Genomic DNA, 14,569 nt, shown 5'->3' on the forward strand with positions numbered 1-14,569 from the left:
GCCGTTTTTATTATTTGACTTTGGAGAAGTTTTGATTTTTAATGCACTGGAAGTTAGAGCTCAATTATAATATGTTGTTTTAGTAAAAGTATGTTGCATTAAAATATGTCAGGTAAGACCAAAGGTTTTGTTTTGAATTTCAGCGTCTATGCGTTAGCCGCCAGGTGGCTTTCTTAGTTTTGACCACTTTGGTCTCAGCTGATGTGCCAGTATTCCGGTGTATTCCGGTGCAACAAATTTCTGGCGCGCTAGTACGTTTCTGATTTCGAGCTTTTTTCGCGTATCAAGCCCTTGGATGAACCAATTAAGTAGTTAATAGATTAAAGATTCGCCAATAGTTAATACAAGTTAAGTTTGGTTAACTTCTGAAACAAACTTAAGTGTCTATTTATTTACTTTTGTTCGGATAGGTACGGATTTAATACATCTTAATAGTTCCGTAAAGAGGTAAAAAAAACCCGTAAAAAAACCAAAAGACATGACTTTGCTCAGTGCTTTGGCAACCTTACTGTATATTTCTACAAGCAACATTTGAACATTTGAAACAGTTTGTGAACAGTTGACACTGCAAAACGTAGCAGAAGGCACTTTGACTCGCGTAAATGGTGCGCTCATCTCCCTCTTACGAATAAGAAAAAAGTGTCGGTATTAGGAAAGGATGTCACTGTCGGTGCACGATAGGGAGCTGCGCTTCCGCCTTTGTCGGAGGTTTCGATGGTCAATCAGATCCTGATCGTCGTAGGGGTCGGAAACGTTGCTGACTTCATCGTTATCGTATTCCAAGTCGCTACCCGATTCAGAAGTTTCATCATCAAGTATTCGATTGACTGGGCCTCGTACTTTTGCTACCATTTCCGCCAGATCTGTAAATGTTTGTGGTCCTAAACAAACATGTTTTAATATGAGAAAGAAACGTCGTTTAATAGGTCGAAATTCATCAAATTACCTCGTCGACCTTGAGATCGGTGCTGAGTATCATTTGTTCCGTAACGCTGATTATACGGATAATAGTTATTTGAGGTATTGGTAGTTGGTGAATATTTCTTCGTTTCTCGGTAGTGAACACCAGGTTTGGTGTAAGTACCAAGAAGTCCAGCTTTTTGCAAACCAATGAAGTAAGTTTTCCCATGGTTGTAACCGACATCCTGCATATCCAGTGGCACACCATCGTTATCAAAACAATTATTTTGTAAAGAATAGTTCTATACTTGCCTTGATTTCATGAAAACTACCAAATTGTAACGTTTTATACTTGTCGATGGGTGGCCTTATATACTCACAATAGTCACTTTTTTTAACCTCCTATGATTGACAGGAAGTTTTCAAACGTTATATAGGTCAACCTAAAAAAAAAATAATAAAACCTACTTCTAACTGACGAACGCAGGAAACATATGCAAGACGGGACTGAATGTCTGGCAAGTTAGGCACTTTTACTGGACTCGCAAACGGATTCCATTTTTTCCAGAGCAACCACCATCCGGATAAACAGTCTCCATAATTAGTCAAGTCGGTATCGTCTTGCGAACCTACGTCGATTGCCAGAATATGTTTGGCACCTCGACTTCTCATTACGTCGGCTTAGAGAAAAAAATAATTTTATAAAATCTCGTATTTGTTTTCGTTAAAAAAACAAATACAAAAACAAAAACATGTTTTTAAATTTCTCGTCACGCGATCAAATGTAATGGAACCTGCTCACCTGAATGCATTTTCCGAAAACGACTATCGCCAGATACGAATATAATAAACAACAGCAATGCAATTATACTTTACCAGGTACGTTGTTGACGTAGCATCCTATATAGAGGAAAATAAAACGGATTTTAAGCATCAAGCTTTAGAATTCTACAAGGAGTATCTTACCGTCAACTAGCAGATGACCGTCGGTAGGATCGCACATCGGAGGTAGCCTATTGTAAACGTTTACTGCGTTAATGCAACTACATCAGTTATACGTTTAGTCAATATATTACCATCCGGCAATTGACATGGAGGCCCGAACACTTCGCCATAGTGAGCCTGGTATTAGTGTTTAGGTGTTACAATCATAAGCGACTGTTTATTATTTTGTCCACACGCAGATAATAAGAATGGTGCAAGGCTATATGCTGTTCCATTAAAATGATCGGAAAATCGCATGCTTCCTACCTGATTCATGGTTGCGATGGTTATTGTTTTGAACAGTAACCACCAAAGGTATCATGCGGCCAAACGAACTTAACTATCAGGGAAGATAAAATAATTAAAAGCAAGGTACTACCTGGAAGGTTATTAACATAGCCGCCATCGAGAAGCAAGTGGCCGTCTTTTGGATCGCATAATGGCGGCATGTAACCACTCAAAGACATCGATGCTCGCACGTATCGCCACACAGATCCTATAATATGCCCAAAACGAAGGCTTTCTTTAATGAATAAAAAATAATTTACCTCCATCCATTTTCAAATACGCCCGACACCACTCAAAACACATTTATACACCAGTCCCTAGCAAAATGTTCTGGAGAAGGGTCTGGAGACTTGGGAACTACCAACTACTATTGCGGGTTGTACACGCATGCAGATATTACTAAGTAGATAGCAACCCAGCCTTGCACTCACTCAATTATGAAAATGTGCAGGAAGTGTCAAATAAGAAATACCATGACTATGAAGCCTCATGCAGCTGGAAGTGATGTCGGTGGTGATGGTAAAATAAGGAAGCCATAAATCTTCTATAAGAGAATCTTCTCCAAAAGTTTCACGAATCATCGTATTAAACCCGGCACCACTAAACATAGATGTTACTGGGTACGTTAGATCAACGAGCTGCCGCCAAAGTTGTGTCATTTTCTATACACGAATGGGAGAAATGTTTAAATAAATGTTGCACGTGATTACAGTCAAGACCATTTCTGTTAAAACGTACATAAGACCACGAACTAGCTTTGCGAGTAACTTGATGAATATCCTTTTCCATACACCAAAGTGCACCCATGAACGCTCCTATGCTTACACCTCCAACCATATCTATTGGAATACCAGCCTCCTGTTGAAGACGACGAAATTTTTGCTAAAACTGGAGAGAAAAAGAAAACAGAATGTTGTATGTCACCTGAATAGCTTGAATCATGCCAACGTGAGCCGCTCCTCTTGCACCACCACCACCGAGTACTAGCCCTACGGATTCGCCCGTCAATAGACGAGCCAAGCGAGAAAAATCGGAATGAATATTGCGTTCCAAAAGCTGCGGCGATTTAGTCGTCCCTTCAGCCTAGAGAAGAAGGTAAACGAAGTTATAAGATGAAAATCCCCCATTATTTACGACTACGACGGATTATAAATACCAGCCGTAATGCATGCTTCTTAGAAAAAATTCTTGGTGGACATTGAATATGATGATGAGACGAACACCAAGAGCGAGCGTTCAGCCATTGAACAGTATTTCGTGGTTTATCGCCTCCCTCTTTGTGTAGAAGAATCAATTCCTTCTGTGTGCGCACTGCGATCGTCTCAAGCTGCTTTTCAATGTTGCCGACTGATGGTTCCATGGTAGCCAATGCTACAATCAGGATACAATCAGCTTGACGAATGCAACGGTGGGTCCAAGGTGTAAGAGACCGGTCACACTGATAGAGGACGATTCGGTTTTGATCCTCTTGTTGTCCGAGCCACGCAGATAACTTGTATTCGTTAGCTGATTCCATGATTGTTGGGCCGAGGATTCGGCGAATATAGTCAGAAGTCAATAAAACTGTAGGACCTGAAAAGACACGAATTTTTTCGTTACACACACCTTTATGGAAGAACAGTAAGTTAACGGCTACCGATCCAACTCAACGATGTGTACAGTTCATGGCTAAATTGAGAAAGGGGAACATCATCGGAAACGGGTAGAATCGCTACAGTGGAAAAATTGGATTGAGCGGATCGCTGTTGCAGTGCTTGATTGAAATTGGAACTCTGCGTTTGCCAAGTACCTGTAAAATAAATGTGTCGTCTGATATTAAGCTGGCTTCGTTTATCAACAATAGGCTAGAATCTATTACCTAGGATTCTATGTCCAAGAAGATTGATTAGACGCGATACTACCATAGGAAACTTGAGCTTGATGGCGTCCAAAAGCCCTTCGGGCAGCTTAGCTAATTCAGTATCACGGACAGCCATAACTGTAGTACTGCGAGGGTTTTGTGTCAATGTTTCAACGATTCCAACTAAATCACCACGACCATACTCTCCGACCAATTCTTTTTTGCCATCGTGATGTGTAATGACGGATCTAAGGCGACCACTCAATACTATATATGTGCAATCAGACTCATCATTTTGCCTATAATTTTGGGAAAAAACAAAACAACAAACCTATAAATAACCATAGAAAATAGTTAAAGTGATAGGAGAAAAACCTGTATAACGCTCTTCCACTCTCAATATAGACCCAATCTAAAGCGAAATCAATCTGACGTACAAAAGGTGATAAGCGGTAAATGACAGTGCGAGCAATATGTAACACCACTTTTGGCCGCTTAGACATGATCCTAATAAAAATGAATAAGGTCAATACTATAGAAAATGGTACTGTAAAAATTATTTTAAGTTTACGAGTAAAATGTAGATTTTGAAAGCATGGCAACACATGTTGTGTGACGTGAGCGGACAGTGAAAAAGCTGGGCTCACCAGTCAAAACAGCCAGCCCACCAACTAGTTCCCCCGAGTGGGCAAGAAACATTTGAACGTCTTCATTTTTACTGGCAGCGCGTTGAGAAACACAAAGAGTTCCAGAAATGACATAGACGAGTGCGACGTCTTTCATGGCATCTTCTTTCATGATATAAGTTCCAGGTATCAATTCTCGGACCTCAATGTGACCTGTAGGGGCATTCCAGATGCAAAAAATAACTCAAGCAATTGCACAAATAATTAGGATTACCTTCCAAGAATGACGAATCTTCAAGACCCAAGAGCTTTACAAAGCCATCAATCCCAACCTGCAGTAACAGTTGATAATCTTTTTCATCTTTGATTCTTCGTCTACCTTCCGAAAGGGGGGTCGTCGGGGGTGTGGAGCATTCCAATGGGTCAGCCACACTTGTACTTTTCTGCGTGATAATATGCTCACGCATTCGAAGTTTGATGGGTGACGAACTTCCTCCATGGTGCTTGGTGGGGAAAGACTTGACGAGCTCGGCACTGAGGCCAAGGTACTGATGAAGGGCCAAAAAAGTGACACGTTGCAGGCGGACCATTATGATTTGTATAGCGCGGACCAATGCATCCGGGTGTTTGTCAAAAACATCCTGAAAGGCAGAGACAGGCAGTTGAAGAACAGAAGATTCTTCTATAGCTTGGGCAGAAACGGTTTTGAAAACACTCGGTTGGCCAGTTAGGTAGTCGGTAAAACTCAGCAATGAACAAATAGCTTCTCCGCCTTTCACTTCTTTAAGTGTTATAGTAGAGCCATCCCCTTCCGTGCTGTAGACTCTAAGTCTACCACTTTGGACTATATACATATTAGTATCCTGGTCGCCTAAATGAAAAAGAATGCAGATTATTTGTAGCGCTGGCAATGGACGCCAGAAAAGTATCGTTATTACCGATCATAAACAGATGCTGGTTGCTTCGGAGATCTACACTTTCAATGTGCTTGATAAGTTCAAGGAACAAGGGTTTCTCAAAGCAGCCAAACATTCTCATATTTTGCAACATGTAAACGACTTCTGGAGGCAATCTTTGATCGATTGATTCCGATATATCCTCTTGAAGATACTCCATGGGAGGCTCAACATTTTTTAGCTGTTGAGGCATGTGATCGCGACGAGGTAGGAGACGACGGGCAAGTTTCATGACTAGTTTTCTCTTTTTTCCAGGTGGTCCACGAACTTGACCTGAAATCATTTTCACTTTCTGTTTTACTGAAGATATTTTGCGCAGCATTTTGCGTCCGTAAAACATGACCTTGTCTCGTTTTCGGAAACGGGGCTTGTTCATTCCAGACCTGACCAGTTCTTTTACCTCAGCAACTAAAAATGACAAAAAAAAACAAAAAAACAAACAAACAAATAATAATAAAAAATTTAAAAAAACAAAAAAACAAAAAAAAAAACAAAAAAAAAACAATGTTAATAATTTTTTTTTACATCTAAGTTAGAAAAGAAATCATTTCACTTAAAACAGAGTTTTATTCTTATAATTTGCCATAACTAAAAAGGAGCTAAATGCAGTTGGACACATTTACTATAAATTTAAATCAACTTTGAAATAAATTTATGTATTTTAGAAATTGTAGACTTTATAGACAATTCATTTCAAAAATAAACAATAGAAGTTGATTAGAGGATATAATCTTTCGGGAGATCACAACTCAATACGCGTGTAGTTTCTACACATGTACAAAGACATTAACACTTTTACAGACATACCTTTAATTTTGATGGGCCTCGCAAGGTATACTCCAAACATTAGAAGTAAAACTATTGTAAGGACTGAAAAACCTGTCAAAAGGTACTGAAGATCATGCAATAAAATGGTTATTGATTAAAAAAAGTTATTGATTATTGAATAAGTTTAAACAAAATCAAAATGTATGGCATAAGGAAATCTTACTTGACTATAATAACTGGTTGAAAGGGAATCCATTTTCTCACAACTTATAGGTCTATCAGGAATGCAATCTTGTCACGAACTTTGACTACGCACATGATTTGTTTTTTTTTTCTAATAAATTCCCACTAGCGATGGTGATGGGAAAATGTGAAAAGAAAAACTGCAGTTAAAGCAGACGATTCCATACCACGACGTTATCTAGCGGCTATTTGTATAAACTGAAATTTGAATAAAAGAAAAAAATTCTTTGTATTGAAAACCATTGAATTTTGACGCATAAGACAGTTTTTTAACATTTTACTTTGCTAAGCTTTACACGTTTCCTTTGCATTTCTTATTAATAAACTAAATAAAATATTACCAGAATTTTTCCCTTCGTTTATGTTTACAGTACTCAAGTTAAAAGATCTGTCGTCTGGAATTGTCCTCAGGCTATGGTTCATTTGAAAGTTGAAATTCCTTTTATTTTAAATAATTACATTTTACATCGCTTGTCTGTTTCACTTTGTTTTTTTTTTATTTTCTAATTGCATTATCAGTTTCATAGATATAAAAAATCAACAAGTCAACAGTCGACAACATAAAGTACCAGATTGACACATTCGACTTTAGACAAAAAGAAGTTTAACAAAAAAACATCGCCGAAATTTGATTAGACACTCAAGATAACACATCGGAAAAATATCCTGTCGCTTAGAAACATCCTGATCTATCTTTGTATGTCTGTGTCTGTCTACGTAAACTTGTAAGTCTGCTGGGATATTATTTGTTGTGAGAAAGAATGAGAAAGCTGTTGCTCCTTAGTACTTCAGTGTTACAAAATGGAAAGTACCTGGAATATGCCTCTGATGTCATCAAATCCTTTTTTACTGAGTATGTGTTTTGGCTAATGTTGCAGAATTGCTAGTTATTAATGATTACCAAATCTTAGAAATGGTGTATCAAAAATAGTGTTCATACCCTACGCAGCCCATGACCATGATGCCTATGAAAGAAAAGTGAAGGATGCCTTCTCTGAATTTGGTATCAAGTTTCTATTTGAGATCTTGCCATCTTTTACTTTTTTTTTTCTTTGTAGGTCTGGAACTTAATAGTATTCACAAATCAGGCAATCAACTGTCTACTATTAAAGAAGCTCAAGGTTTTTTTGTTGGGGGAGGAAACACATTCCTATTGCTGAAAACACTGTATGATCTGAATTTACTTGAAGCAATCAGGGATAGAGTAGTGCAGGTACAATATAAATTTTCTTTCATTTCCTGTTTAAGGTTTAAGTTTAAAAACAAACCTTAAAAACAAGGATGGTGTTCCTTATATGGGTGCCAGTGCTGGGACAAACTTGGCAACAGTTAACATTTGTACTACCAATGATATGCCAATAGTTCACCCTACTAGCTTAGATGCTCTGGGTTTTCTTCCTTTCAACATCAACCCTCACTACCTGGATCCTGATCCAAATTCAAAACACATGGGAGTATGTAAAGTCTCTTTTTTTTTAAATTAAGCAAGGCTTTTTTAAAATCGTGTCAAATTGAATTCGCAGGAAACAAGAGAAACGCGTATATCGGAATACCATGGCATTCCCAATGTTTGCTCACCGCCCGTCTTGGGCTTGAGAGAGGGCAGCTGGTTACAGGTGAAAGACGATCAAATTCTTCTTAAAGGATGTATTCCCAATCAGTGCGCAAGACTCTTTATTCGTGGTCAAATACCTAAAGAACACGAAGTAAACTCTGATCTAAGTTTCCTGCTGAAAATGTGATTGACACAGAAAATTTAACGTTATGATAATAATGCTGGGATAGCTACAAATAAATCCAATTTGTAAGGTTCTATACTCTCATCATATTTGGAATCTATTATGCATCAGACTACAATGTGAGTCACTTAGAAATCTGATAGCCGAAAAAAATGTGCAATGTTGTTATTTAGAGCTTAGTCCCGATTAGCTTCGACCCAGTGCACAGCACCGCTACAACAGCCAATCGGGCATGGTGAAACAGTGTGAAAATAGTTCTCGAATTCAGATTTGATTTGATTTAGGGAATGGGTGCTGTGCTGCTGTTGCAGCAACTGGTCTTCTGTACAACGAAGACCTTCCGCACCGGCGTACGCAGTCGCACAAATTGGTTTCCAAAGGGAAAAAAAAAATAAATAAATAAAAAAAAAAATCTCGAATTCAGAGAAATCTTGAATTTTTCTGCCACTTGTTTACTTTTTTAAGGTCGCATTTTGTCAAGTATGGCAGAGGGCATTCGCTTTTCAATTTCTTTGCAAAACAAAGTTATAATAAATTGGAATTGGTACCCATCGCACAGGTGTATAGTACGTATGTGCAATATTTCGGAAAAGAATTAGACACGGCTACGAAATCAGAAGAGATGAAGCATAATCTATATATTTACAAAATGAGGTAAGCTAAATAATGCACAAAAGAACTAAATAATGTCATGAAACAAACTTTCCAACCGGACTCGATTACTGACAATGTTGTCGCAACTCATTGAAATGTTCTACAAAGTACGAGCTCTGCCAACGAATAACAAATATGTACAATGACATAAACAGCTTTCCTTCTCACTGTCAACAACATGAGCAAACTAATATATATAAGGTACGTTATTTAAACCACCACAAAAGGATTAATGATGTTCTAACATCTGAACAAGAATCTTTAAGTTATGGCACGGATTTTTTACGCGCTACGTATCGCTTAATGTCCGTAATCCATTGTCTTCACGAATTCGATTGCCGAGCAGAACTGCGTCCACCAGTACTGATCTTCTCCTTCCAATCGGTTGCCAAAGAAACTATTGACATACTCGACTGTCGACAGTAGACACGGCGGATTAGCCTGTAATTCCATACCGTGGCATTACTTGTTGCTAATGAAGGGGGGGAAAAAAATTAACCTATACCTTAATGATGACAAAGACAAAAACTGGCATGAAGTCGTCGGCGGCCGGAACACCTCTTTCTGCCGCAGCAGCGGCTAATGAAAGTAGATTCATAATGGTTGTCGCGCAACGGATCACACAAGCGACTTTATCACGGGGCGTTTTGTAAGCACTTATAGAAACCAATTCTGCTTGAGCCGATGGCCACGGGCATTCGTAGCGATAGATCTTCGGAATCCTCAAATCCTTGTGGCTAGGAGTAACCACTTGCCCCAACTTTTCTATGTGTTCATGAAGAACCTGTTGATAATAATTAAATTAGTCAGCGATAGAAGGACAGTTCGATTTATCACGTCACATGCCTGATCTCTGGACACGTCGCCATCGCCATTTGGATAAAGTGCGTAGCTATAAATCAAGGCCATTAATCTTTGTTCAACAGCGGTTTGAGCTAGCTCGATCTGATAGCGACTAGCAGATTGCCACATGGAATCGCGTTCCAATTCTGCCGAAAGACGATGAAGAAATGATTCAAGCCAATCAGCCTTCTCGTCGGCCGCATGCAATTGCTGAAATTCAACGACAAAATCGTTGAGCTGTTTCTCGCGTCTCTCCAGAAATAAGCGGACGCAAACGGAGATTAGGAAACGATGACAAACGGCCTTGTCTTGTTCGACGCGATTACCCAATCGCTCTAAATGCGCCAAGACAGAGAGCAGGGACTGGCGACATTGGATTAAGTAGGACAGGTAGGGTGCTCGGCCCTTATAATCTTCTTTGAGAGAGTGAAAAAGCTTTGAACAGCCATCAGCGTCAAAGAGACGGACGCAACGCAGAGTCTCATGAAGCTGAGCTACCAGCGAGCGATCTTGCAGGTTGATGGCCTCTGCTAGCTGTAGTTTGAGAAAAATGATCAATTCATGTTCCGTGCTATTGCTGGCGGCTGTGGCATTGTTCATCACGTGGAGCGACTGGACGTCCGCCGTGCTAAGAACAAGTCTGAGCTTCCTCTTCGCATCAGCAAAAGCGTAAGATGATTCAATATTTAATGGATCAATATGTTGGCGTTCATCTTCGCCTTCATCTTCATCGACTGACTGTTCTTCTGCCAAATTGAAATTGACCATCGATTGAGTTCCATTTGAACTACTGGCATCTCCTTGGCTGGTGAGAGTAGATCCTTTCGAACGATACTTTGCCAAAATATCATCCGAGCTTTCTGTTGCTAGCGCAGTGCGAGCTTCCTCCGATGCAGATCGCCGTAGCGTACGGTTATAAGTACTGTAATTTACACTGTCCGTGTGATCAATTGCACTTGCACGATCTTTTGTTCGACCACCTCGCTTGAAAGGCAGTTTAAAGTTGCGAAAGAAGCTTCGCTTGTTTTTGTTTTCGTCATCGTAACAATGCTCTTTATCACCACGATCGGCAGTTTTGTCAAAACTGATACTCTTTGGAATGGCGCCTGTCGAAGCTTGTCCGCTTGACGTAGGGACTGTCCCTCCAGCTGAAGAGGATGCCGTTGTATTCACCATTGCCGCACTTGCTGCAGTAGAAGTAGCCAACCCTTTCGCACTGCTGGCTATACTGCCGTGGCTGCTGCATGAGGAAGAAGACGAAGACATTGGACCGTTTGAAACGTTCGAGGATATTTCTTGCTGGGGAGCCGACCTTGTCTGAAGGCTTAGATTTTGAATCTGCTCAACGCTAGCTTCCCGAATCGGACGAAAAAGACTGCCCGACATTCTCCCGCGAATTCGCTGAATAGCTCCAAGATGCGATGGTCCAGCATTGACAGCAAGCATCGACGTAGAGTCCTGTTCACTGTCAGCTTCAGAACGAGCCACGCTACTAGTTTCATCCGTATCCACTTCCGCCATTCTCTCAGTGTCTGAAGTCACCACATCAGTGCTCCAAGCTTCTGATGCCGTCTCTGAAACGTCAAACAGACCGGCCTCAGCCTCCACTAGTAGGTGACGGCCCGGAAGGACAATATCTTCTAGTGGTGGTCTTTAAGAATGGAATTAAACAAAATGGAGCCATTTACGTCAAATATCCTTGAAAATGAACAGTAAAGTTTACGAATTACCTGTCGGGCTGCCGGTCCCTTTCAGCCGTCTCGTTCGCCAATTCGCTATCACTACCCAAAACATCTGTACTCCAAGAGTCACTCACCAGTGAACGAGTTTCGTCACCTAAAATTAAATCCTTGACGTCGAAACGGCCAAATCTATCATCAATATCAGAAGGCTTGGGCGGAGCGACCTGCATTAACAACGGCCGTTGTTCGTTAATGCCACTTCTTGAAGTGCCTTCATCTCCTTCCGTAATCTTGAAGACAAATTTGGTTAAGTAATTACTTGGTAACTCGATGGCAAAACTAGGCATTTACTTGGGAAGACGGAGTGTCTCTTCCCGAGACATTTGGTGATCCTCTGCCAGACACATTTGCTGACACCATATCCGAAAGGTTGTCGATGGGATCTTGCTCAGCTTCGTCGTTTTCGGATTCTACTGACGATTCAACACTATGATTCGACGCAGCTTCCGATACAGCCTCGAGGTTGTCGCTGGTATTGCCGATAGATCCTTCATCATGCGACAATGAAAAACGAGTCCTTTTTTCTTGTACAGGATTTTGCTGCATTTCTTCCGCGCCCTGAACGGAACTTCCATCCAATGATGCTCTAGTAGATTCCTTTTCTTGTTCAAGCGCCAATACTTGTTGCTCTGACAACATGCCAATACATTCTTCATTCTTGCTACTAAACGGGATAACCAGAACATGTCCAAGGACGGCTCCAGAAGAACCAGGAGATTCTTCCCCGTTCGAGTGGCGAGGTGTGCCCAAATCACCAGAATCGTCAGAGCTGGACCATATGCCAAATGAATGGTCGCTGTCTCTTTGAAGTAGATTGGCAGCCTTAGAACGGACTCGACTATTGACTTTATCCAGAAGGTTTCTTTTCCCTTTGGGTGAAGATCCAGTAGGTTCGACGGTTACACCATTTGACGAAGGCGTCAAATCTCCATTGCTCTGTGAAAGTGCAGATTTAACAGGGGAACATACCAGTGGTACAGGCTGCATCAAGTTTTCCAACGTTCTTTTATCATTTGCTTCTAGCCCGTCACTTGCTAGTACAGTTCGAAGGAATTGAACAAACGTTTGAAGTTCATTTTCGGTCACCAACGCGACAGAACGATTCAAGCCGACTAGGAGACGGTGCGTGTCGACTGATGGATCCGCAGATGGAGATGACTCTGTCGACGAAGGGGAGAAAGGTGCCACATTGGCGGAAGAAGTTCCTTCGTCTAGAATAGCATCCAAAATTGAAGAGACGCAGTCTTTGTCGAAACGGGAATAAAGATCATCCAGTTTAGGATCAAAGGGCTCCCACTTAGAGTGGACTAACACCTGAAGTATCTGAGCTACTTGAATTAAATTAGAACGGGCTATAGGAGATATTGGGGCTTCAACGATGCCACAAGGATCTGGGTTAACAATGGCAGGACAGATGAAGAATGCGAAGACCAAATCAACGCAAATAGCGTGAACTTGCCGAGCATCAATCCGCATCGAATGTGTCAAGAGCGATCGCATTTGACGAACTAGCCACGCAACACTAGGGAAAATAAACATGTGACTTAGGATTTCCTTTGATGGTTTCTTTAAACATGAGTTACGTACCTTGACGGAAAACAGGCGACGCTGGCAGCTAGCCCCAAAATAAATCTTTGAGTCAGCTGAACGAGGCGATCGATAGCAGTGGTTCTGTATTTCTGAATAGCGGTATTAAACTCTGGAGTGCCTTCGCGACCAAATCGTTTCTCTCGCTCATAAGATGGGTAGCGGTTGACGGCCCGGACTGGATCGACATCAAGATACATCTCATCTTCCATCAGCAGGAATAGGATGGGGTCGTGAAGGGCAGCCGTGAGGAAAACCTTGGCTGAAAAGAGACCCTCGGTAAATGCTTTGTATAGGCGGCTGAAGGCGCAGCTTCCATGCCGGAGAAGCCTTCACGGACAAACCGGCAGATTACGTAAAATTCACAATGACAACAGTATGCATGAAATTACCTCCTTGGGTTTTCAGAATTAACAAGCTGTAATTCCATTAAATGCTTCAAGAGTTGTAGGCAGTATTTTTCATCATCACCCAATAGAAAGTTGGCATAAAGACTTGAAGTAACAACACTTATGACGGTGGGCATTGTTTCAGGACTGAGTTTCTCTCCATTAGCCAAGCAAACTGCTAACAAGGGTGCATTTTGTCTCAACCGCTGGAGAAATTCACTGAACAGGGCTTCATGGAAACCCAGGTGTCTATAACCCTCAATGAAGCAAGCTCCCTCAAGAGCATTTGCTTGATGGCAGGAAAATGATGGACTGACTTCAAGACGTGAGATAATTAAGCCATCAAGATTAATCCTCTGCTGGCTGGCAACCCATGCTAGTTGATGAAGTTTCTCCAGTGCCTCAGACACCTATCAAAGCCATTGAACAAATAAATGTACACAGTATGGTGTTTATATTCAGAACCAGAAACTATTGTGTTATTCTATTTAAACATTCATCCTGCCCCGTGGGTTTCAACTGAAAAATTAATGATGGTGGATAGGACATAGATCTAAGAAACAATGGAAGCAGTGAGCCCATATTATTCTACTTAACTTTAAATTACCTTTTTGTTAAGAATTTGCAGATTCTGTCTTTCAGAGCCAATGAGTAACCTTTCCTGGCGTAAATTGCGTGCTAGGTCCAGTAACATTTCGTTCTGTAACTTGGTGCTGACAGGGACCATGATGACGGAATAACTAATACAATTTTACACAACTGGTTACCCTTTGACGACGGGTGATCTGTTCAGCTTCCGGCCACTTTTAATTAAGTGGGACAATGAAATGTATTTCGAGGAAAAAGGGGCGTTACAAAACCCTTTCCATATTGCGATTCCAAAATAAAGTGACACAACAAATGGGTTTACTATTGAAAATGTTAGAAAGGGAGTTGCCGCATGTACAAATTAATAAGTTTCCAAAACAAATTCGAAAAATTTGTTCTGTTACAAATCATTGGTTATTTAA

At 40.8% G+C, this 14,569-nt stretch overlaps 3 protein-coding genes and 1 long non-coding RNA gene across 5 annotated transcripts; 2 read left to right on the plus strand and 2 right to left on the minus strand.

The window, feature by feature from the left end:
* The first annotated feature begins 105 nt into the window (after positions 1-105).
* LOC116925079 lies at positions 106-1,586 on the plus strand. Its single transcript, XR_004395314.2, has 2 exons — positions 106-308; positions 411-1,586. It is a non-coding gene; the product is annotated as an uncharacterized LOC116925079 (long non-coding RNA).
* On the minus strand, positions 493-6,748 carry LOC116925074 (neuropathy target esterase sws). 2 transcript variants are annotated; one of them, XM_032931696.1, is made up of 20 exons: positions 6,586-6,748; positions 6,402-6,486; positions 5,577-6,002; positions 4,913-5,509; positions 4,584-4,851; positions 4,388-4,519; positions 4,031-4,311; positions 3,809-3,961; positions 3,329-3,744; positions 3,097-3,255; positions 2,911-3,030; positions 2,645-2,834; positions 2,264-2,380; positions 1,977-2,022; positions 1,867-1,913; positions 1,777-1,800; positions 1,369-1,580; positions 1,213-1,302; positions 947-1,145; positions 493-881 (listed from the first exon to the last, which is right to left on the minus strand). In XM_032931696.1, exons 1-20 carry the CDS (start codon positions 6,616-6,618, stop codon positions 649-651), a joined length of 3,828 nt encoding a protein of 1,275 aa, XP_032787587.1. In that variant the 5' UTR covers positions 6,619-6,748; the 3' UTR covers positions 493-648. The 2 variants fall into 2 exon arrangements, with proteins under 2 accessions (XP_032787587.1, XP_032787588.1); XM_032931697.1 differs by lacking the exons at positions 1,777-1,800; positions 1,867-1,913; positions 1,977-2,022.
* A 213-nt stretch (positions 6,749-6,961) lies between these two features.
* On the plus strand, positions 6,962-8,418 carry LOC116925077 (alpha-aspartyl dipeptidase). Its single transcript, XM_032931700.2, has 5 exons — positions 6,962-7,458; positions 7,517-7,608; positions 7,664-7,818; positions 7,886-8,059; positions 8,129-8,418. The coding sequence occupies exons 1-5, from the start codon at positions 7,367-7,369 to the stop codon at positions 8,345-8,347; spliced, it is 732 nt and encodes a 243-aa protein (XP_032787591.1). The 5' UTR covers positions 6,962-7,366; the 3' UTR covers positions 8,348-8,418.
* Positions 8,419-8,967: 549 nt separating this feature from the next.
* Positions 8,968-14,474, minus strand: LOC116925073 (GTPase-activating protein and VPS9 domain-containing protein 1). Its single transcript, XM_032931694.2, has 8 exons — positions 14,167-14,474; positions 13,563-13,969; positions 13,171-13,500; positions 11,875-13,105; positions 11,572-11,813; positions 9,845-11,492; positions 9,504-9,782; positions 8,968-9,439 (listed from the first exon to the last, which is right to left on the minus strand). The coding sequence occupies exons 1-8, from the start codon at positions 14,284-14,286 to the stop codon at positions 9,299-9,301; spliced, it is 4,398 nt and encodes a 1,465-aa protein (XP_032787585.1). The 5' UTR covers positions 14,287-14,474; the 3' UTR covers positions 8,968-9,298.
* Positions 14,475-14,569: the final 95 nt, after the last annotated feature.

The sequence above is a fragment of the Daphnia magna genome, linkage group LG6 (assembly GCF_020631705.1).
Source record: "Daphnia magna isolate NIES linkage group LG6, ASM2063170v1.1, whole genome shotgun sequence".
Taxonomy (NCBI): Eukaryota; Metazoa; Arthropoda; class Branchiopoda; order Diplostraca; family Daphniidae; genus Daphnia; species Daphnia magna.